The sequence below is a fragment of the Platichthys flesus genome, chromosome 10 (assembly GCF_949316205.1).
Source record: "Platichthys flesus chromosome 10, fPlaFle2.1, whole genome shotgun sequence".
Classification (NCBI taxonomy): domain Eukaryota; kingdom Metazoa; phylum Chordata; class Actinopteri; order Pleuronectiformes; family Pleuronectidae; genus Platichthys; species Platichthys flesus.
In genome coordinates, this window is record NC_084954.1 from 9420611 (window position 1) to 9443486 (window position 22876).

Sequence of the window (22876 nt, forward strand, 5' to 3'; positions counted from 1 at the left end):
AGTATCTCTCTAAAACAAAACATTAGAACCTTAATGCATTATATTATACGACTCTTATGTTGGTTTGCATTAGCTGGGATTACACAAAGTGAAAGTGAGCGTCTATTATGCACAATCAAGATTTCAACTTCAGATACTTTAGATCCATTTTGATGAGAAGCACATTTAGTTAAGTATGTAAGACTTGTACTTACTTCTACTGGAGTACTCTTAGTAGAGTTTTAATTTTGGTCTCGTGAAATAGAAAAACAAAAGAGAAACTTACACTTCGTCAACCGTGTCTGTGGCCTAACAATCCGCACACACCTCAAAGAATGAGACAATCAAAGTCCATTGAAATCATAACATGAGCTCATATATTATTTTTCCCCATCCTCCCCTTTGTGGTATGACCGATGATGTCAAGAACAGCCGGGTGGAGCCACTGACTCCATCACCATCTGGTCCCCAGGAGAAGGAGGCACAGCAGCGCTCTCCCGATGCACGCCCACCACACACACACACACACACACACACACACACACCCTAACTCCAAGGCAAAAGCCAAGATCCTGCACCACCTTTGTGAACACACACGCGCCAACACACGCTGGCACCAATAGGAGCATTCACAAGTACACATAAAGGGACATGCTGACTTTACCACCCACACTTTCTGCAAGGTGCAGTCCATCTGCTCGCTCCTCTCTCCCTGGATTTAGATGGCAGGGTCCAACATGTGCTACCGCTCACCAGCTTGCTGTGTATTACTGTCCCAATAGGCACAATGTGTGTGAGGTACCCATCGAAACCAAGAGATACTCATCAAACCATCAACCTGGGAAGTATTACTAGCCAATTATAATTTATGAGACACATTGATTATACACTGCTTGCTGATATTTTACCTGTAATGGTGTGCACGGTACATATCTGTGCATGTATATCCAAATGTATGCGATCTCTATAAGACATGTTCTGTGTGTTTAATACTTAAAAGAATAAACAATATTAGACAATATGGTGTGGGTCTGAAGTATTCACATATTGGTGTCCAGAAGAAATGTTTAGTCTTAAAGACACTACAGGAGAAGACATGTAAGGTGAATACAGGATATACTAGGATCTATGAATAAAATATATTTGTACGGAATTACACCGGTGTAAACATCACAGACATGCTATAGACTACAGTCGGATGAAGTATTGTCACGTGCACGGACATGCATGCATGTGTGTGTGTACAGGAAGGATAAATTCTCAGAGCAATTTTATTGTAACACTTCAACCAAAGTGAAGCTGAATGCCAATTGAAAGCAGACTACAGAGGAGATCAGCCCACGGTCCAGAGCCCTGAGCGCTCAGGTTGCTCGCTGCTGCTTAAAACATCACTGATGGCTGTTTCACCCTCTGACTCACTAAATTAACTCCAAATCCATTTACCAGCGTTGCAGCTTAAGCCCTCCAGTTTGGTCCTGGTCTTCAGCGGTTTTCTTCTAATTGAGTTTCTAGTAATTACCACAAGACTAATGCATTGTAAGTGCCTTCTAAATCAGGGGTAAAGATTTTGTTTCACACTACAAGTGCACACAGCGATCGCATGCATCGGGATGTAAGAGAAGGTTCGGGATGTATGTGTAAAAAAAAAAAAAAAACGCAACATAGATTCAGCGAAGACCCTTCGTGAGGAGCTGCTCAAAGCCCAAAGAGTTTAGGCTGCGTGTCCTTGAACACCCCCCACACACTCACACACACTATCCCCAGCCCCTCCCTCTTCTCGTCTTAATCCGTGACTTTGATTCAGAACGCCAAGCAGAGGTAACCTGGCTGACACGCCGCACAGGGCCCTTTGATCTGCGCTGGCAAATTTGACAACGAGTGGGCTGACGCTGGTTGGATAAATACACTCGAAGCAGAACAAATTAGCAAGTTACCTTGCCTTGCCCCGTTTCTTGACACAGCTAAAAGTACGCGAAGAAATCTGGAAATTTAGTCAAATATATAAACATGACGACGTTGTGTGTGTGCACACTTCCTCGGGGGTTTTCTTTATCTCTGTACTTTTTTTTAAACTTTGTGATGGTGGTCAGGAGAGGGTGAGACGGAGCTTACGGGGGACATGAGTAAACACACCGTTCCCTTTACCTTCATGAAGTTGCCTGGGACCTTCTGTCTCCCTGAAGAGTTCTTTAATTAGGCTTTAATTGCCTTATTAGTACTGCTTATCGATGGAGGGGAGGGGGGGCAGACAAGGAAAATGGACAGTCAAGGTGGAGAGTGCTGGAGAGGAAGAGAGATAAAGGGGCAAATACACAAGGGTGTGTGACAGGGGCAGGTAAAGGACACAGAGATACATACATCCACACATGCAAGCATGCAAGTGTGCAGGGAGGAAACTCATGAACTCACATGCACGTGCATTGAGTTGGTTACTGCAGGTGAAAGTGAGGCGACTTGTCAGGAGATATAAAACACGAATATAGGACGGAGAAGACATGGCTTCCCCTTCAAGAGCAAGCTCGCTGGTGCGCCCGGGCAATTGACCCCTCAACTTGACCCCGGTGCGGCGGGGGAGATGGGTGATGGGGGGGAGAGAGAGAGCTGGGAGGGAGAGGAGGGGCAACGAGAAATGATGAATGAGACGGCTGCGGGAGACGAGGAGATGAGCAGGTGGAGTTGTGAAGGCAAGAGAAAGAAGAGGAAGTTAAAGAAGGAGGAGGGTATCTCCACACTCTGGGTACCTCAAGTATCTATCACATCAAATGAAATCAGCATATGATTTAGAACTGACACTATCAGTTCATTGACTATCAAAGATGTGTGTTTAGAAAAGGAAGGATTAGTAATTTGTATGCTGGTGCATCTCTCTCCCTGCCCCCCCCCCCCCCCCCCCCCCCCCCCCCCCAACATGCAGCTCATACCTGCCTTTTAACATTCATAGGCTGGTCCGGGGTTACCAGCTAATTTCATTTTCAATTTGTACTCTGTTGACAGTGATCTTGCGCACGTCACACTTGGCATTTGTTATTTTCATTCGCCCGTGGCCACTAATACCCGTTTCAACCTCCATCCCGCTGAGGCGGAGAACAAAGCGACTTCAAAGATGTGGAAGTTGGGGAGTCGCAGCCGGGCGCACAACACAGCACCGAAATAAAACCAGCGTCTGTTTTACAGGCCCAACAAGAATAATGTCTGACTTTTGTTCTTTCTTTTTTTTTAACACTGCTGTAGGCTTAACCATTTCCATCTGTTGCTATATCAAACTCTACCTAGTGAAGTGATACTATAAAAGGATGCCAGTGGGAGTGAAGCCTCACATAGGCACATCTGCAGAGGCAGTACCTTTCCTTCTTTGTGTGGCGCACACTCACTGATGCACACATACATTACAGCTGCAGCCTGGGAAAGCAGTCGTTTGCCTTCGAGTTGATTTGGCTGTATCTTCACTGTAAGAATTCTCCCGCGTGCGTTGCAATGTAATTGCTCACCTCTACACTGTAAGTGTGCACCATGGGCGAATAGTGTGTTTGCACCTGCATGTGTTTGTGTACGTGCGGCGTGCGGGTGAATCAATCCATCAGGGAGACGTAGGAGTGTTTCTTCCTTTCCTGCACGTCGTTCCCCAGCCTCATTAGAACCCATTCAGTCAATCAAGCATGAATCCCTAACACAATAACATGCAAAGTGCTTTGTCTGGGTGTAATTGGCCTTGCCAGAGCTGTTTTTCTCAAACGGTTAGCTTCACTCGCCTCCCTCAGACCGCAGCCAGGAGCCCTGTCCAAGAAATGCAGCTGGCTAGGGGAGGATGGAGAGATGAAAATGAGGAGGAAAAGAAAAGGGGGGTGGGGGGGGATAATGAAGGGTTGATTTAAAACGGCAAGATGCAGGGTGAGAATGGATTAACAAGTGTTCATGTTTCTAATTATTTGTTTGAGCCATTTCTCCATAAAGTTATGCTCCTGTTCACATGTACACACCCTACATGTGTCTTGGACCAATATGTGTGTGTTTGTGTGTGTGTGTGTGTGCGTGCATGAGAATGCGTGCATCTGTAGTGTGTGCGGTCATCCAGAACTTCTGTCTGTCACAATCACACGTGTTCCCCATTACGATGACAAACCGGTTGACATCCAATTTCCACACACACACACACACACACACACACACACACCACACAAGGAGCTGTACACATGCATGCAGACAGAGAGGGTGATGGGAGATGGAGGGATAACACATAGGCGCTGAAACACGGCCCCCCTCACTATCCCCATAGGAGCGGCTGTTTGTTTCGTTATGACGTGAGACACGGCTGACTGACACTTTCCTCCGAACCCACCCAACAGCCAATATACTGAAATTGTGCGGTGACATTGTTGATTAAGAAGACATTCAGTGTGCGCCTCGTGCATTGTTACACTGCAATGGATTCACTGGTGCAGGGAAATGCAGTCTCTCAGTGTGTGTGTGTGTGTATACATAAATGTTTGCATGTGCATTCCAGGGACATGTGAATCAAAGCAGTACATTTGACTTTGAACCCGAGCTTTGCATGACTTCCAGGCCACAACACCTCGGACTTCTGACTTTATCATCAGCAGTCAAGTGCTGCCATCTCGTGGTGGTTAAAAAAAAGAGCCTCTCCAGACAAACACCTCCAGTGATATGTGATCAGCTGCTCAAAATGCGGGGTCACATTTACTGGGAAGCTAAAATTAAGATGTTTGTTTGGCCAAAAGCTGCAGCTTGAACTCAACATTAATTATAGAGACAGAGTCGAGCAGACGCAGCAGGTTGTTAGTGTTTTTTCTTAACCAAAAAATCCAGATTCATGAATCCTGCCGCGCTCCCCACGTCTCCTCCTCACTCATCCCCCGGATCCCTCAACCGGCCTCATATCAATAGCTTTGTTTGTTCCAGCAACACCTCCCAGTGTTTTCACTTGTCCTTCTCCGCAGGAAGCGAATTGGACGATCCACCCGTGTGCCGCGAATCAAAAAAAAGCCTAATTACATTGCCTAATTGGTTTCCTTGGGAAGGGTAAAAGAGATTTAAATTGATTACTGGTAATGGCCTTTTGTGGAACCACATTGGCTTCTGCTGTTTGAGGAGGATTTAGCGAAACCAATTAATTTGCCGCCGTCTCCCTTTGTCTCCGTCTGGGAGATTTTTCCTCATTTCCACTTTCTAATGGCCTCCTTCATAATCTCAAAGAAACAAACTCACATACAACCAAGGAGATGATGACGATAACGTCACTGGATAACAATCAGTTTGGCCTAATTGGCTCAACACGTGTCATAGTGTGATTAAAAAAAAAGTGGCAGGGATGTTATTTTTTTGTTTTTTGTTTTTTTCAGGTCTTCTGTTACAAGACTCGTCTGACAAAAGATGATTTAAATGTCTCTTACAATTAAGTTGATTTAGCCTGTTTGCCTCCAAACAGCACTGCTCTGCTGCTACTGCTGCTGCTCAGGGTGGAAAGAAGTCAGATGTCGAGGTCATATTTTGTGTCACACAGGCTGATTAAATCCCCAATACGTTCTCCCCCTCACTGTATCCCCGGCTCGGTGTTTCTCCACCTCCCATCACATGTTATCACAACCAGACCTAATGTGACATTTAGAATGGGGCGAATTACAAGCGCCGAGTGTTACGGCGTGGATTACATTTAGAGCAACTTTGTGTGAATGATTTCAAACAGATGTCATCCACCTGACAATGACTTTATCCCCGGCGACTTTTATTAGCGAAGTCAAAGTTATTTTTTCAACAGAAATTAGAGAACATTATATATAAATATGTTTAAAGGCAGATCCTGAATGCAGCAGCATCTGTTCCTTGTCTGCTTTTGTCCCACGCGCAGTCAAACTGAAGAGCCCGTGATAAGTGAACCCAAACAATTTTTGTTTGAGCATTGTAGATTTATTTATAGCTGACTTCATGGATTACAGATGAGTCAAACAACCTTCCACTGCCTCGAGGTTCAACGGAGATGTAAGAAAAATGACTTAAGTACTGCTGTTTAGCTGGATTACATGCAAAAGCCTTGAGCATTACAAATTAAGGGTTGAAAGAAGCTCGGATTCTATTATGGGATTACACACATTTTGGTGTGAGTATTACAAATCTGGCCCATATATGTGTGTGTTACCCTGGAAAGAATGTTACAACGCCAACTTGGGTTGAAGTTAATCAGTGTCCTCAGTAAGGGTGACGAGGAGGTTGTACAGCTGAACAGGGACACTGTGTGTTGAAGGAGTGAGCGAGGCCAGAGCTGTGGAGGGAAAGAAAAGCAGTCGATGAAAGCCAGGGGAAGTTATCCATCCATACAAACAGGAGGGGAGATGGAAAAGGTGAGTGTTTGTTTATCAGAAAAATGAGAAGAACGACAAAGTGATTAAAGTCACTGTATCCTCCCTCTGATCCGGATCCACATCAACACTTTACCGGTTCTTCCCCCGACCCACACGGCATTCTTCTATCTGGTAGATTCAATGTATTCCGCTCAGTAGTTTTCTGTGTTATCTTATCAACAAGCTTACAAACAAACTAAAAAGCAAACATAACATAACCTCCTTGTTGATGGTGAGGGCAAATAAGGATATATATATATAAATTTAACTGGGCCTAAAAGAAAACTGCATGATGGTACTGATGGCAAAATACAGCGTACTGTACTGCAGTATAATTAAAGTAACTGACCAAACCAAGACACAAGAGGATGGAACAAACACAATCTATAGCTTTGTGTTCATCTTTGTGATATAGATAGAAAAGATTGAATTACAGTAAAGATGGGAATCAACAACTTTATAGTTTGCAGCCATAACAATGTTACACTGGCTCGTCTAATGAGTATAATGCATTTTTGTACATTTTAATATTCCCTCTGTTGGTTTTGAAAGACGAATAAAAAAATGATTTCTTTCATTTCTGCTGTTCTTCAGTGTCATAATCTCAGTCTCAGTGTATATAGAAATCGATGATGAGGGGATGTTCTTGACAGCTCAAAAGTCAGACTGTGAAAAATGTTGACAGTAATAGAGTTCAAAATACATCCTGCTGGGATATTTCTCTAAAATCCATATTATCTTTTGCTTTTCTATTTTTTTTTTACCACATCAGTCAAGAGTTTATAATTTCAGACTCTCTCTGCCTCTGCCATTGTGTCTCATGTTCCTATTTGCCTGTCAGGTCTCCTTTCACTTGTACCTCTGCTTACTCTGCGAGCCTGTCCCCGCTTGTGAGGAAGGAATCTGAGATAACCTTTCACAAACCACAGAATGCGACAGAAGGTAAAACTGTGTCAGGGAAGATTAAAAAGAGAAAGGAAAAAACATCCAATCCAACACAAACTACAAAGACAGCAGAAAGCAGCAGGGAGGAGATAATACTTTTCCTAAAATGTATTTTCCACTTCTGAAACTTCCTGCCCATTGCCTTTGTGTGTCTTGTTTGAACTGGTACAAGCATTGAAGACAGTTATGATGAGACGTATGGATACAAAGAATTTCCGCCCCAAAAAAAGATCTTTTCTTTAAAATGTAGATAAATCTATAAGTCAAGCAAAGATTTCATGAAAATATTTATGAATAAAGTATATTTGGGACATTAATAAAAGTTGAATATATGTGTGCACAGAGCAGAGTATTTGCATGCCCGGTTCTGAAAGGCGCAATATGAATTTACTTACTTGCTTTACCACATAAGCCTGGACTCGGGACAAATTGTTTCATGAGTTTAAAGTGCAAAGCTAAAGCTATACATTTCATTTCTTACACTGTTTGTGTTTACCTCTGCCTATGTGTTTATTTAAAGGGACCAGACAATGCACATTAATTAACATGCGTACTTGGGTCCAAAATGTAAATGTGCACGATTTAGCCGTCAAGGCTGCTTTTCATCCGCAGTTCCTGGCAGTTTGATGTCAGATATCATACAGATATCAAATACAGAAGTCTATGCAAAGACAAAAACTAAGGCACATGAAAAAGATGAGAACTAAATGACCAACACACCACTAGTCTTTATCCTGTAACAACAAAATAAAAACATGAGAATCCAGCTAAATAAATTAGGGTGAAAAATCATACGTACAGAGAAAAATGTGTGAGATTAGAATCAGAAAAAGAAAAGTCCTAAATAAATAAAGCAAATCACATAATACGCGCTTTACCTATAAACTTTTTAATTTATTGATTCATTTTTATTTTTGGTCGTCTCTATTGACAGAACAGTGTGTGAACAGTGCAGATGTTTCCACATGTGCAGGAGGAGTCCAGGCCTGCTCGTGTGAGATGCACTCGCTGCCAGATGAGCGAGGGGGTGTCCCTACTTCAACCTTGTCGTACCTTTTTCTCTGAAACACAATCATTTCTTTGCACCAGCTGCAGGATTGATAATGTACATTTGCATACGACTGCAGCAAGAAGCCACAGACAAGTGCACAGTCGGTATGGGCACCTGTTGTGCTTTGCAAACATGCACATACTGTGTGCTTCATGCAGCTCAAGATATTTTTCTACTCGTAAACCCAACAACACCGATTATCAGTCCTACCACTGCTTATACGCTTTTAGTCATATTAAATCAATAAATTAAATTTGTATACGTTCACATTATATTGATCTAAAGCAACAAAGCGTACAGAAATAATAACCATGATGCATTGCAGATATATTCCCACGGAAAATTAATAACTGTATGAGGTCATTCAAATGTGATTGAGAAGCTCTGTGCTAAAGGGTTAATTACAGTTTTTGCAAAACACCTCCAGCCAACAAGTAATACATTAACTAAATGTATTATTATTCGTAGTTTATCATCCTCTGACGGCCTTGCCTTTGTGTTGTGGAGGCAAACTTTAATGGCCAAATAACACTTCACAATTTACAAGGCCCAGAATATCAGCGAAGCCACAGTGATGGATGAACGGACGATAAAAGAAAAAAGCAACAAACACACAAGGGTCACATTTATTTCTTCACATTTATTTACAATCAAAGTTATTCTATTATTGCACCAGGGTACAGTTCAAACAAGAAAAAACATCAGTCAAGTGATAAGTCCGCTGCTCTATGGAATTAAAGTGAATTATGTGGCACAGATGAAAGACCTGCAAGTACAATAAACAACAACCGGTTAGTGCACAGTAAAAACACTCACTCACACAGTTTCAGGTTTATCTGGGTTTTTCCCAGGGGAGAGTAGGACGGATCATGACCTCACCTTCTCAGACCAGGGGGTAGCTGGAGGCAGTAGCGATGCCACACTGGTTGTGTTTGTTCCTGGTCATCCTGATGTATCCCTTGTCTCCCCAGGATAGACCCCAGCTACACAAACACACATCATCGACCATATTCAGCTGCTTTATATAGAACTGAATCATTGTCTCAACAACAGTATGACGAATTAAAAAAACACTGATATACTAATGAATTCTATCTACCTGTTCTTGACCAGCCAATAGTCATGTCCGCCGTCACTGCCGTATCCCACAGCGAGAACACCGTGGTCCAATTCTGTGCTGCTGCAGTCCGGCTCATTATACACTCCTGGAAAGACACACACATTATTAGTCAGGCCCGTACATTGGTAAGTACACAGTTTTTCATATTTCTTACGAGGATGTTGTATGGACCTGATTCATAAAACTGGAAAGACTCATTAGAAGCATCGATGGCCACAGACACGGGTCCAATGGTGGCCAGAGCCTCCTTCAGGGCGTCTTCATCACCTTGCTTTATATCAACAAAGCCGGTGCATTTGGCACCGATGGTGGCAGGGTTGTAACGGCACTTTCCATCCTAATTCAGAGACAACATCACAATATTATGAATAACCTTATATATGTGGCACATTTCAAAAACAAACTTTAATACTTTTAAAGTCATAGAAAGCAGATAAAGTGTGTAGTATCTTTTAAAAGTAACGGCAAAAGGAAAGGATAAAATAAACTTAACGTAATAGAGACAAACAATAACCATATTAGTTTTAAAAGTTGACACATCAAACCCAAGAGGTATGGAATAGTTCTTGTAGACTTTGACCTGAGAGCCGGCCAGGGTTTAGGTGTTTGAAACGTTGTGTCCACAAGGTGGCAGTATCTCTCACATAAAACCAAAACACATTCTCAACTCACTTCTACTCTGTCTTCTTAGATCAATAATGAGATTCAATAATGCATTCAAATAAAGTGACTTACATCCACATTGAATGCATATTGTTATTTCAACCAAGCCAGAGTTTTTTGTTACCTCAGCCTCATACGGGTAGGAGTCCTCTGTGTCTATACCTCCGTTGGCCTGGATGTAACGGAAGGCATCGTCCATTAAGCCTCCATTGCAGCCCTCGTTGCCATAGTCCCCAGAGCAGTCCACTAGCTGCTGCTCACTCAGGGACACCATCTTCCCTGTCTTCCTGAAGTTCTGACCCTCCAGCGAACCAGTCTGGAAGAGGGTGAAGTTCATTTGAGACCAGTAAAACAAATCATCTGTGTTACTGGAACAGCAACAAAACAAAAAAAGGTTTTACATACTGCACTGAAGGCCCAGCAGGAGCCACACTGCTTCTGGTCCTTGACGTCAGTGACGTAGCCCTTGTCCCTCCAGTCGACGGCTTGTGGCAGATCGGTGACTTCAGGCGACCGCAGGAAGGTGGAGCCACCACGAGGCAGAGAAGCGTTGAAGGAGCCCAGGCAGCCCTGAGAAATCAAACGCTTGTACTCCTCATTTTCCTGGGGAGGAGGGGCAAAAATAGAGAGGCGTTCTGACCATAATGTCAATAACAGTGTCGTCTTGTCCACAAATGGCGCGTTAAACAGCCGTGTATCATACCAGGTCAGCAAAGTAGTTCATGCCAAGGCGGTAGGATTTGATGCCCTGATCGGCCATGATATTGTGCACCAGTACCAGTTTGCGGTTTTGGAGCCAGATCTGCATGCGGTGAGACTCCTCTGATGGAGAGTTGTAAGATCTTCCTGCCGACCAGAGACGGACAAAATCAGAGGACATTTAGACTTTAAAACAGGTTGTAAATGATGCTGGTTCGAGTCACTTGGATGACACTACACAAGCAGTGTGGAGGAGGAGGAGTTTTGTTTTATATTTGAAAAAATGATCACGAAATACTTCAAATACGCTGTTTACCCCTGAAACTCCAAAATTGTTTCATGGACTCAAACACTTCACTCACTCATCCATCGGCAAAGTGCTGAGTAGATGAGTGATTTTTCCTTTTGGGGTGAACTATCCCTTTAAGTGTAACTGAGCACACATTTCTCTAAATTGAACTCTTACATCATAAGGCCTATAAAGTCTGTAGGCCTTATAGATAAAGCCTCCTCAGACGACGGAACATCTTCTTCTATTTGACCATAAAATAAAACAGTCTGAGAAGAGTTCACCCTGACTCACCAAACTTCAGTTTCCAGGCGTGGAACTCCAGGTCTTCCAGGGACACGCTGGCACAGCTGGCCACGGCCAGAGCAGCGACAACAACCAACAGCAGCTTCATCCTGAGTGACAAAGAAGAGACGAAATCCAATGTGACTTGAAGTTGAGACTGAACTCTCTCAAAAAAAAACGTTTCCTGCCTACTCCACAGAATCAGCTTTATTTCCTGGTTTCAGTGAACCTCAGTTTCATTCCTCTCACAAACTCCTTCTTATCTTTATGAGTCTTTCTTTCTTCTTTGCAGCAGCGCACCAGCAATTCAGGAAGTGTGTGTGTGTGTGTGTGTGTGTGTGTGTGTGTGTGTGTGTGTGTGTGTGTGTGTGTGTGTGTGTGTGTGTGTGTGTGTGTGTGTGTGTGTGTGTGTGTGTGTGTGTGTGTGTGTGTGTGTGTGTGTGTGTGTGTGTGTGTGTGTGTGTGTGTGTGTGTGTGTGTGTGTGTGTGTACTTACCTGCCCGTATGTCGATGTGCACGGTGAAGTCGAAGGTACAACCACCAGGTGATGCAGGGCCGAACCAGACTGACACTCTTATATACAGCTGTGTGTGTTTATGAGTTGCGGTGCCTCCAGTCAGGTGTTGTTTTTTAGCAGCTCACAAAGTCAGAGAGAGAAAAGTTAGATTGTCAGCAGCTCATTAAGTTAGAAAGAGAAAAGGGGAAGAGTCAATCATTGAAGCAGGGGATGAGGGAGTCATGTGTTGTGAGCGCATGATGCCGGTTTTCTGGTAAATGTATTTTTCAACCTCAGCAAAATGAGGAAGATCAGCATTATGGTCAGCTACTTCCCTTGGAATCTTACAGCCACATAAAGAAGCAGCACTACAGTCATGTCTGTTTGTGTGAAAATTACCTGTCATGTAGGGATTGGGAATTCTCTCAAAGAACAAAACCAAAACACAAAGCAACAATGACACTTGTGCTACTTTCCGCCTTGTTGTAACTTACTATTTAAATTATGACACTCAAGGTGGAAGTGTTTCAATTTCTCAGAAATGTCAGTGGCACATTACACCCACTCACTGAGTGTTTGTTCAAGGGATTTACCTGAATGATCAAGTGTTATTGGAAATTGTGCCACCCACTGTCTCTTTATGATAATAATACTAACATTAACAATACATTTCATTTATACACCATTTTTATTAATTATGTTAAAAACTTGCAAAAATTACAAAGGGCTTAACGAAAACGAAGTAAAACAAACTTAAAATGACCAAAACAAAACAATATGAAACAGTATAAATCAAATGTTCTCAAAAAGCTTTTAAAAAAGAAGCAACTTCCATTTGACTGAAGTTCTATTGACGTTGACGAATATTGAGATATGAAAATCTTTGTTCTGTGGCAAATGAATGAGTTTGGCATTCAGTAACATTCATAAACGTATAATACACACCCAACCACAATCACATTTATGATTCTCTACATTTCATTTACTGTATATTTTTATTTTTAGTCCTAACTGACAGAAGCATCAAACACAGATAAAGAACTTTGAGACATGAGGGTGAAATCAGTTTTCCAAAATTTGCTTTCCATAAATGCACAACCTTTCTTCAAGAGACGTGTTCCCCCAGCTTGACATGCACACATTCAAGAAACTATGAGTAAAGTATATTTGTAACATTAAAAAGGCTTTTTCATAAATGTGTGCAAAGAGCACAGACTCTAAGCTCGGTTTAGAAAGGTGCTATGTAAATATGATTTCACTTCCTTGAACACATAAGCCCTGACTCAGGGCAACCAGTTTAGTAAGTTCTGTGTGGAACTCTGTGTGGCGAGCTGAAGTTTTGTGTACTGGGATTCTTGAGGAGCTTGCATATTTATGAATCATTTAGAAATTATACAAATAGGGTACAAAGTTTGTCAGTAATAGAGAGTTTCACTTCTTTACACAGTTTCTATAAACGTTAAACAGGAGGTCACGGGGCCTTAAATAGTGAAAACTTTGAGCTGAAGGGATAAAAAAAAAAACCTCCAAGCAACATGTACAATATAATAATATCAGCGAAGCCTCTGTGATATATGAAAAGAGAATTAAAGGAACAACATCACAAGTATTTTTCAAGCAAAAAGCTTTTATTTCTCAATTTAGTACACCATGGTACAGGGACTCTCAGTCCAAAAATCAACTACAGTCGAGTGATAACTCAGCTTCTTTAGGCAATTAAAGTTAATGCTGTGTCGCAGAAGAAAGTCCTGTAAATACAATAAACAACTACCAGTTAGTGCCCAGTACAAACACACATACACACACTTTCAGGTCAATCTGTGTACACACACCTAAACGTTTCATTTAAATAGCAAAGAGAAAGACAGAAGAGAGTAGGAGGGCTCATGACCTCACCTTCTCAGACCACTGGGTAGATGGCTGCAGAAGCGATGCCACACTGGTTGTTACTGTTCCTTTTCATCTTGATGTATCCCTCTTCTCCCCAGGCTTTACCCCAGCTAAACAAACATACAACACCAACCATATTCAGCTGCTTTATATAGAACTGAATCATTGTCTCAACAACAGCACACTGAAAAAAACATTTATATAATAAAAACCTAAGTGATTGCAGTGAAAAGAGGATAAAACCCTCTTGTCTGAGTTAACAGTTGTAACATGCAATTCAATATATTTGTGTACCAACCTATTTTTGACCAGCCAATAGTCTTTTCCATTTTCATTGCCGTAACCCACAATGAGTGCATAGTGGTTCGCGAATGTGCTGCAACTCGACTCATCATACACCCCTTGAAATACACATACATTGGTCACATTAGCTTGTATGATAAATACATAGTTTTCACATTTCTTCCAGAGTATGAAAAGGATGTTATATGGACCTGATACATAGTTGCGGAAAGAGTCCAAAGAACCATCGATGCCCACAGAAATGGGTCCAATGTTGGCCACAGCCTTCTTGAGAGCGTGTTCATCATTCTGTTTTACATGCTGGTAGTCGGTGCATGTGGCAATACTTTTATCAGGGTGGGAACTGCAGGTTTGCTTCTAATTCAGAGACAACATTATACTAATATTAATAACTTTTTTATGTAGCACATTTAAAAATAGGCAATACAAAGTGCTTCAAAAAGAGGAAAAATAATAACAACACAGAACATCAAAGACAAGAAGCAACTGAATACAATGTCATATAAAAATCGAAGACTGCAGATACAAATTCTACAAAATGGTGCAAATGGAAAAAGTTAAATAAATGACAGCAAAACAAATCTATTTGATTTTCCATGTTGACACGTCATGGGTGCAAATGAGAGAATGTTTAAAACGATCAATGTGGACTATGTACTGAGAGGCAGCCAGAGTTTAGTTGTTCAAAAGGTTTATTCCACAAGATGGCAGTATTGCACATCTCTCCATCTCTTTTTTTTCTTTCTTCGCAAAGCAATGGCAAATGTAGTTTCAGACCGTATGCTGTACTTGCATTCAAATAATGTAAGTTATACACACATAGAAGTTTTCTGTTTACCTCAGCCACATATTTGTAGGTATCCTTGATTTCTATACCTCCGTTGTCAATGATGTAATCGAAGGCAACCTCCACTGAGCCTCCATTGCAGCCACTGCTGCCGTATTTTTCAGAGCAGTCCACCAGCTGCTGCTCACTCAGGTTAACCAGATTTTGTGTCTTCTTGAAATGCTGACCCTCCAGCGAACCAGTCTGGAACAGAGTGAAATATAATTGTGACAAAAAACATTTGAGTTACTGGGACAGAAAACTTGGACTTTTTTGTCCCTTGGGGCAAATTATTTCCGTACAATTACCACAGAAGGACACGTCACTACAGAGGCAACACACCGATTAGACAAAACATGACATGCAACATAAAACATGTACAAGTGTAGCGTCATGTATTGCTGCAATGACAGAGGATATGAAGCTCCTGCTGAATTGGACCCTTCACAATTTAAGTGTTGGTGAGTAGTGGTCATGTAATGGCCCTGTCGCTCAGGTCTTTTATTTTTGATGTGGGAAGGCCAGTGATTTTAGAAGCAGTGTGTGTGATGCAGGTGAGTTTGTTTTGTTGGTGACAGAGAGCATGTTGTAGAAACAGGTGTCAAGTTGGGTTTTACATACTGCACTGAAGGCCCAGCTGCAGCCACACTTCTTTTCATCCTTGACAGGGGTGACTAAGCCATGAGCCCTCCAGTCCATGCTCTCTGGCAGATGTTGCAACAGCTTAGAGACGAAGTGCGGGCGAGGCCCAGAAGCATTGAGGAAGCCGCTAGAGAACTCCTCAGGTTTCTGGTGAGGAAGGACAAAAGTTCAGAGAGTTACTTTATCCAAAATGTTGATCACAGCTTTGTCATAATCTCACTGCAACAAAATTACACTGGTGGCGTTTAGTACAGGAATTCAGGGACATATCATACCATGTCAGCAAATTTGGTCATGCCAAGTCGGTAGGAGGCGTTGCCCTGATCAGCCATGGCATTGTGCTCCAGCACCGCTTCACGTTTTCTGAGCCAGATTTGCATGCGCTCGGCCTCCTCTGATGGAGAGCTGTAGGATCTTTCTGCCAACCAGAGACGAGAAAAATCAGAGGACGGAGAATCGGGAAAAAAAATTTCAAGAGATAGTTCACTAGCTGACAAGTACAATTTCAGACACAAACATTTGAATCCTTTTGGAGATTTAGATTTTGGGTCGAGTGTATCTGAGTACAAGGTCTCTCCAAATTCCAGCCTAAATTTTTAGGCCTAAAATGTCAGTTAGCCTTATTGATAAAATGTTAACATATACTCTATTTGATAAAAGAAGACAGCTTGAGAAGCTTTAACACTGCCTCACCAAACTTGAGTTTCCAGGCTTGGAACTCCGGGTCTACCATGGAGTCGTTGGCACAGCTGGCCACGGCCAGAGCAGCAGCAACAACCAACAGCAGCTTCATCCTGGCTCACGAACAAAAAGCAAAGAGTTGAGACTGAACTCTCTTAACTACAGATTTGCAAAGTGAAGTTTGCAGTACAACCACCTGCAAGTGATGCAGGACTATGGCAGAGGGCTTCTCTTATATGGTCACAGGGGTGCCATAGTGGGCTGGTGGGTGGGTGGGTGGTTGTGAATGGGAGGGAAGCTGGGTGTGGATGGGGGGGTTCGTGACTTCACAGGGCCCCAAAAGGGCCGAGGCCATTGAAGAGCCTGAATTTTTTTTTTTTAAAGTAGAAATCCTATATTTTTCGTTTCAGAGAGGGACCAAGCGAGAGAGAAAACCTGCACATTGAGATCTATGAGAGCATTCTCAGAGTCCACAAAAACACTTACTTACAATTAACGCTTTGCTGAACTCGGCCTATTTCCTCTTTTAATAAGAATTCAAGAAAGAGCCATCTGAAAATTAGGGACCCCAGCTCCGACCATTGCAAAGCTCGGCTCTCACATATGAGGAAATCTGAAGTCCTCCACAGAAATTAGAGACACAGTCCCAGATTTTTGATTGACCGCCTGACCAGTCCAAAATGCAACACCTGCTTGGGTGAAATAGTACCAGTGGCCAAGAAGCAGCAAAAGATATCGATGCATGTCACAACCTAAGAGACAAAAATAATTTGTACAAGAAAACTATAATAATAAAATAAAGTATGTGTGGGGGACATCGTGTATAGAGAGAGGAAGGTGGCCCACAGAGTGTTTGTGTATGAGGCCCAGGATGTTGTGCTATAACCCTGTATAGCCATATGGTTATAACTTGCAGTGTATCCAGTCAGGTGCTTTTTAGCAGCTCATAAAGTCAAAGAGAGAAAAGGTGAGATTGTCAGCAGCTCATTAAGTCAGACAGAAAAAAAGTCAGAGTCAACCATTGAAATAGAGAATGAGGGAATAATGTGTTCACCGAGTTATGAGCATTTTCATTGTGGGTACACCTGCTGCCTTGCATGTGCCAAGGTGGCCCAGATGCAATCTAGTTAAATTTTAATCTGTTTTCTTGTGTTGAGCAATAAAAGCAACGTGTCTGACACATCCTTTGTATTTTGGTTTAATGTGCAGTGTGTAAGATTTAGCTAAATAATCTATTGGCAGAGGAGATGGTGTTTAAAGATGTGATTGGGCTAACCCAGTGCCCAAAAAAAAAAATAAAGATGCTGATTTGTGTTTTATGAGTCAACCCCACAAAAGGGTATTGGCCTAAAAGTCACTTTACAAAATACACACTCAACCACGAGTTTGTTTAAGAGATTTACTGGAACGATCAATTTGTTATTAGACTGACCTTAAAAACTCCAAATCGAAAACCATCCAAGGCATTTGACTAAAATGATTTTCACCTCATTAGAGATAAATCAGCATAATCAATTATTCTGTACAGCTTTTAGAGAGGAGACACTTCTACATTTGACTTAAGATTTAGAGATGAAAATGTTTTATTTCGTCGCAGTAATATTCTTATACATATAGTACAAAAACAACTAATTTACATGTCTGATTCATACATTTGATTTACTGTAATTTCATTCATGAATCATATCTGTTCTTCAAAACTCCCTGTTTCCACACACACTTCAACAAGTGGTTATCTGTTCTGCGAATTTTGTCCAACGCGATATTGTCAGTAACATAATGTAAATGCTATTTATCGATTAAAAAAGACAGAAAGAAGATCGACCAAACGAACTGAGAATTTTTTCCCCGGTAGTGAGGCATTTATTATGGGTGCCTAGCAATGCATTGCAGACAATCTATTGTGTATACTAATTTGTATACGACTTATTCTTTTGTTTCCGTATGAAATGTATGCAAAGGCCCTTTTTGAGCAGGAGTTAGAAAAAGACTAAAACTGCCCTCAAAGCCACAAATGGAGGTTGTCACCTATGATTTTTCTATCAAATCATAGGAAATTGAAGTCAATAAGAGGATTGATTTGTCGTCTGTGAGACTGTCACAAGGCTTTTGACGTGACCTCAGACCATAATGACTCAACGACTCAAGTTTAAAGAGCTCATTGAACTCATTTACCACTCATCTCATGCTCTTGCATGTTTGTTAGTCTCCTGCAGATAAAGAGTTCAGTGTAAACTTACTCTGTGTGTGCACAGACTCTGGTTCTGCCCTATTTGAAAAGAACACATAATAGTATGGTTGCATTTAAAAGCAAAAGACACAAAACAAATTGATGTATCATATCTGTTTATTAAGATTTGCAAAGAAAAAGAAAAAGACTCAAGCACTTCAACAAGAGTTGAATAAGTACTTGCATCCTTTAAGTTGAAGAACCAATATCACAAAAACACATAAGAAATGCATACATATCACAAGTAAGAGTCCAAAAATTCTGAATCCTACTCGAGTAAAATTATAGTAGTGTTATCAACAAAGTGTGGAACTTACGGTATCAAAAATTGGCACTTTTATTAAATATTAGATAACATTCCTGTTGTGTCGTTTGATTTTGAACCACAGCCATTTGTTCAGGGACGGTGCCAGAGCTCACATCTGCCCCTTCCCGTACACAGGTGGAAAGAGCGGGGGCCAGGGGGGGGGCTTTTGAACTCTTTAAATCAACAACTTTCACAGTTGTTTCAACAAAGTGTTTAGCTCAGTGGTTTAACATGCTGCGAGGTCATGGGTTCAAAACCAAGCAAGGCCAAACATTTCATTTTGCTTATTTACTGCTTTTAATGTTCGAGACTTTCTGATTAAAAGTTATCCATACAAAAAAATTTGATGAACAGATCTATTAGTCTGTATTTATTGATGGTAATAGCACCACCTAATGATCAGTTTCAAAATGAAGTTATTTTTAGCTCCTCTGTGCACTGTCCATTCAGCCGCAAACTTCTTTCACACAAACATAATAAACCCCCCAAATAATTACAGGAAGTTACCAGGAAACCTGAGAGGATCTTAGATTTTCCAAATGAACATCCCCTAATCGTTACAGGAAGTTACCAGGAACCCCAAAAGAGGCTGGATAACCCAGTATACCCCCCCCCCCAGCGATTCTAAATTTCTCGATAGGAATCTTCTAATTTCAGTTTCATTTTGGCTTGAAAGATTGTTTAGATATTTTCATTTCCTAAAATGAAGGCAATAAGAGGATGGATTTGTCGTCTGTGAGACTGTGACAAGGCTTTTGACGTGACCTCAGACCATAATGACTCAACGACTCAAGTTTAAAGATCTCATTGAACTCATTTACCACTCATCTCATGCTCTTGCCTGTATGTTAGTCTCCTGCAGAACAAGAGTTCAGTGTAAACTTACTCTGTGTGTGCACAGACTCTGGTTCTGCCCTATTTGAAAAGAACACATAATAGTTTGGTTGCATTTAAAAGCAATAGACACAAAACATATTCATGTATCATATCTGTTTATAATTATTTGAATGCTGTATAACTTTCAGATTTGCAAATAAAAAGCAAAAGACTCAAGCAGTTTAACAAGAGTTGAATAAGTACCTGTATCCTTTAAGTTGAAGATGTTAAGGCCAAGCTTCGGACACAGAGGGAGAGACAGAGGCTGAGGCGGAAGTCGAGTTAAATATAGTTTATTATAGGCAGATAGGCAGATAGACAGACGCTGGAGTCGGGACAATAATCCAGCTGCTGGTCCTGGGCGGGGAGACAGAGAAAGTCAGCACGGGAACGAAGAGGACCTTACGGAAATCTTAATTCTTTACTGTATCTAGCCTGCGACAACTAACTTGACGTAGCCTATAGTCCGGTGCAGACTGAGAGCAGGAGTGGAGCTTATAGCTGGTTAACCAAGACCCCAACTCCAGCACACCAGGACCTCATCTGCAATTAGCGACGCCACCTGCACACACAAGCGAGAGAGAGAGAGAGAGAGAGAGAGAAAGAGAGAAACTAGAAGGCAGGTGAGGCAGGGGCCATGACAGAAGAACCAATATCACAAAAACACATAAGAAATGCATACATATCACAAGTAAGAGTCCAAAAATTCTGAATCCTACTCGAGTAAAATTATAGTAGTGTTATCAACAAAGTGTGGAACTTACGGTATCAAAAATTGGCACTTTTATTAAATATTAGATAACATTCCTGTTGTGTCATTCGAGTTTGAACCACAGCCATTTGTTCAGGGACGGTGCCAGAGCTCACATCTGCCCATTCCCGTACACAGGTGGAGAGAGGGGGGGCCAGGGGGGGGCTTTTGAACTCTTTAAATCAACAACTTTCACAGTTGTTTCAACAAAGTGTTTAGCTCAGTGGTTTAAGATGCTGCGAGGTCATGGGTTCAAAACCAAGTGAGGCCAAACATTTCATTTTGCTTATTTACTGCTTTTACTATTTTTATATACTGTCTAACAACAACATTATCATATTATCATATCATCAGTACTTACCATCATCTGCCACTGCACCTTATCTACCCATTTATCTTGTGTTTCTGTTTTTATTGTTTCTACCGCAATATTTTATATTTTATATTTTATATTTTATATTTTATATTTTATATTTTATATTTTATATTTTATATTTTATATTTTATATTTTATATTTTATTTTATTCAATTGTATTGTATTTTATTGGATTCAAATGTACCGGCTGCTATGACGACTTAATTTCCCTTCGGAGATGAACAAAGTAATCTATCTATCTATCTATCTATCTATCTTTAATGTTCGAGACTCTGATTAAAAGTTATCCATATAAAAAAAATTGATGAACAGATCTATTAGTCTGTATTTATTGATGGTAATAGCACCACCTAATGATCAGTTTCAAAATGAAGTTATTTTTAGCTCCTCTGTGCATTGTCCAATAAGCCGCAAACTTCTTTCACACAAAGATAATAAACCCCCCAGATAATTACGGGAAGTTACCAGGAAACCTGAGAGGATCTTAGATTTTCCAAATGAACATCCCCTAATCGTTACAGGAAGTTACCAGGAACCCCAAAAGAGGCTGGATAACCCAGTATACCCCCCCCCCCCTCAGCGATTCTAAATTTCTCGATAGGAATCTTCTAATTTCAGTTTCATTTTGGCTAGATATTTTTATTTCCTAAAATGAATAATAAGAAGATGGATTTGTCATCTGTGAGACTGTCACAAGGCTTTTGACGTGACCTCAGACCATAATGACTCAACGAAATTTGGTTTTAACATTGTTTAGATTTGCTGTATAACTTTCAGATTTGCAAATAAAAACCAAAAGACTCGAGCTGTTCAACAAGGGACCCCTGAATACATTCAGCATATATATTTATATATATATATTTATATATATATATTTTTGAGACGTAGGATGAAAATATGACCATATGTTTTCTTTGTTATATATATAATTCAATTTGGAGCCTGCAAAAATATTTAAAGCAAAATGGTGCATGAACGATTGAAACTTAAAGTCTGAATACTTGTAAGGCAATTACTGCATAAAGTAAGAAAGAAAAAAAAAGATTTATTTTCCACTTGTTTTTCAGAATTAACACCAGATCACATTCTTGGTCCGACCTTTCCATCAAATAAATCACAACACGCACATCAGCGCACTTCAAAGATAAAACTGGAACGTTAGAAAAAAACTACTGTTGAAGTCTTCCTTGGCACCCCCTCACCATGAAGTAACTTTTTTTCATTTTTTGCAGTGTTACAAACACACCAGGAGAGGGCAGCATTTTCCTGCTTATGAAGTATTTCTGTTTATTGGTCAACTCATATTAAATTGTGTGCCAGTAATCAAATAAAGCTACAGAATTTCCTCCACAAATTGATTCATGAAGCAGAATCATTCCACTCATATCTCTGTAATATCCAACATCATTGTAATTTCCTCAACACCAACTGTCACTGTCTTGGTCAATGCAGTAATTGCTATGCCGGGGCCATTGACAGCTAAGTAACATAATCTGACAATAGCTGCAGGTGCATCCTAACTATGGAGTCGATCCTGGAGGATCCAGTGTGAAAAAGGCACTAAGATGCTTGGCATGGGAAACTGGGAGGAACGCTATCCCCGGTAAACTCTTCTAATTTCATTACTCTTCATGTTTCCTCAGCTTAGAGTCAATCACATAGTTGGCTGCTCTCTAGCGGGGGTCGCACATAGCAGCCACTAAATTGTGACAGTGGCTCAGGCCGGCATACCTCAGTGCATAATCTTATTATCAGATCAATAACACAGCAACATTTGGTGCATAGCTGGGATGGCTGGCTGCTTCTCTGGTTGCACATTGCTGGCATTCAGCACTCGTTCCCACTTTATAGGTGACAAAGTGTGAATGCAAGCAGGAATTCAAATGGAAGGCCTTTTGAATGAGGGCAGTCGCTCAGCGTATCCTTGATCACATCTGGCTGCTTCGAGGATTCACACAGCGGCTAAAATATCTGCAACTTCTGCGAGTCGCTGTGTAACAAGGAGGCCCGGGTCCGGTCTGCCCAGCGACACCCACAGTGCTCTTTCAATTAGCACCAGCTCTGATACTACTTATAATATCATGCAGGGAAATAGTTAGGAGATGCGACAATG

General features: G+C 41.2%; 2 protein-coding genes across 2 annotated transcripts; both read right to left on the reverse strand.

The window, feature by feature from the left end:
- Nucleotides 1–8936: 8936 nt before the first annotated feature.
- Nucleotides 8937–12062, reverse strand: LOC133962398 (procathepsin L-like). The gene is made up of 9 exons (XM_062397995.1): nt 11881–12062; nt 11394–11494; nt 10815–10957; nt 10517–10714; nt 10236–10427; nt 9620–9785; nt 9428–9533; nt 9208–9311; nt 8937–9094 (listed from the first exon to the last, which is right to left on the reverse strand). Exons 2-8 carry the CDS (start codon nt 11491–11493, stop codon nt 9212–9214), a joined length of 1005 nt encoding a protein of 334 aa, XP_062253979.1. The 5' UTR covers nt 11494; nt 11881–12062; the 3' UTR covers nt 8937–9094; nt 9208–9211.
- A 1425-nt stretch (nt 12063–13487) lies between these two features.
- LOC133962400 (procathepsin L-like) lies at nt 13488–16442 on the reverse strand. Its single transcript, XM_062397999.1, has 8 exons — nt 16235–16442; nt 15817–15959; nt 15521–15688; nt 14912–15103; nt 14265–14430; nt 14069–14171; nt 13777–13880; nt 13488–13628 (listed from the first exon to the last, which is right to left on the reverse strand). Exons 1-7 carry the CDS (start codon nt 16332–16334, stop codon nt 13781–13783), a joined length of 972 nt encoding a protein of 323 aa, XP_062253983.1. The 5' UTR covers nt 16335–16442; the 3' UTR covers nt 13488–13628; nt 13777–13780.
- Nucleotides 16443–22876: the final 6434 nt, after the last annotated feature.

Excerpts from the sequence above, each read along its gene's own strand:
- LOC133962398 (XM_062397995.1), bottom strand. The coding sequence starts at position 11,493 with ATGAAGCTGCTGTTGGTTGTTGTCGCTGCTCTGGCCGTGGCCAGCTGT. Across the intron at positions 10,958-11,393 it reads CGCCTGGAAACTGAAGTTTG|GAAGATCTTACAACTCTCCA; the intron begins GTGAGTCAGGGT and ends TCTGGTCGGCAG. Across the intron at positions 9,534-9,619 it reads TTTCCAGTTTTATGAATCAG|GAGTGTATAATGAGCCGGAC; the intron begins GTCCATACAACA and ends GTGTCTTTCCAG.
- LOC133962400 (XM_062397999.1), bottom strand. The coding sequence starts at position 16,334 with ATGAAGCTGCTGTTGGTTGTTGCTGCTGCTCTGGCCGTGGCCAGCTGT. Across the intron at positions 14,431-14,911 it reads CCTACAAATATGTGGCTGAG|AAGCAAACCTGCAGTTCCCA; the intron begins GTAAACAGAAAA and ends TCTCTGAATTAG. Across the intron at positions 13,881-14,068 it reads TATTGGCTGGTCAAAAATAG|CTGGGGTAAAGCCTGGGGAG; the intron begins GTTGGTACACAA and ends ATGTTTGTTTAG.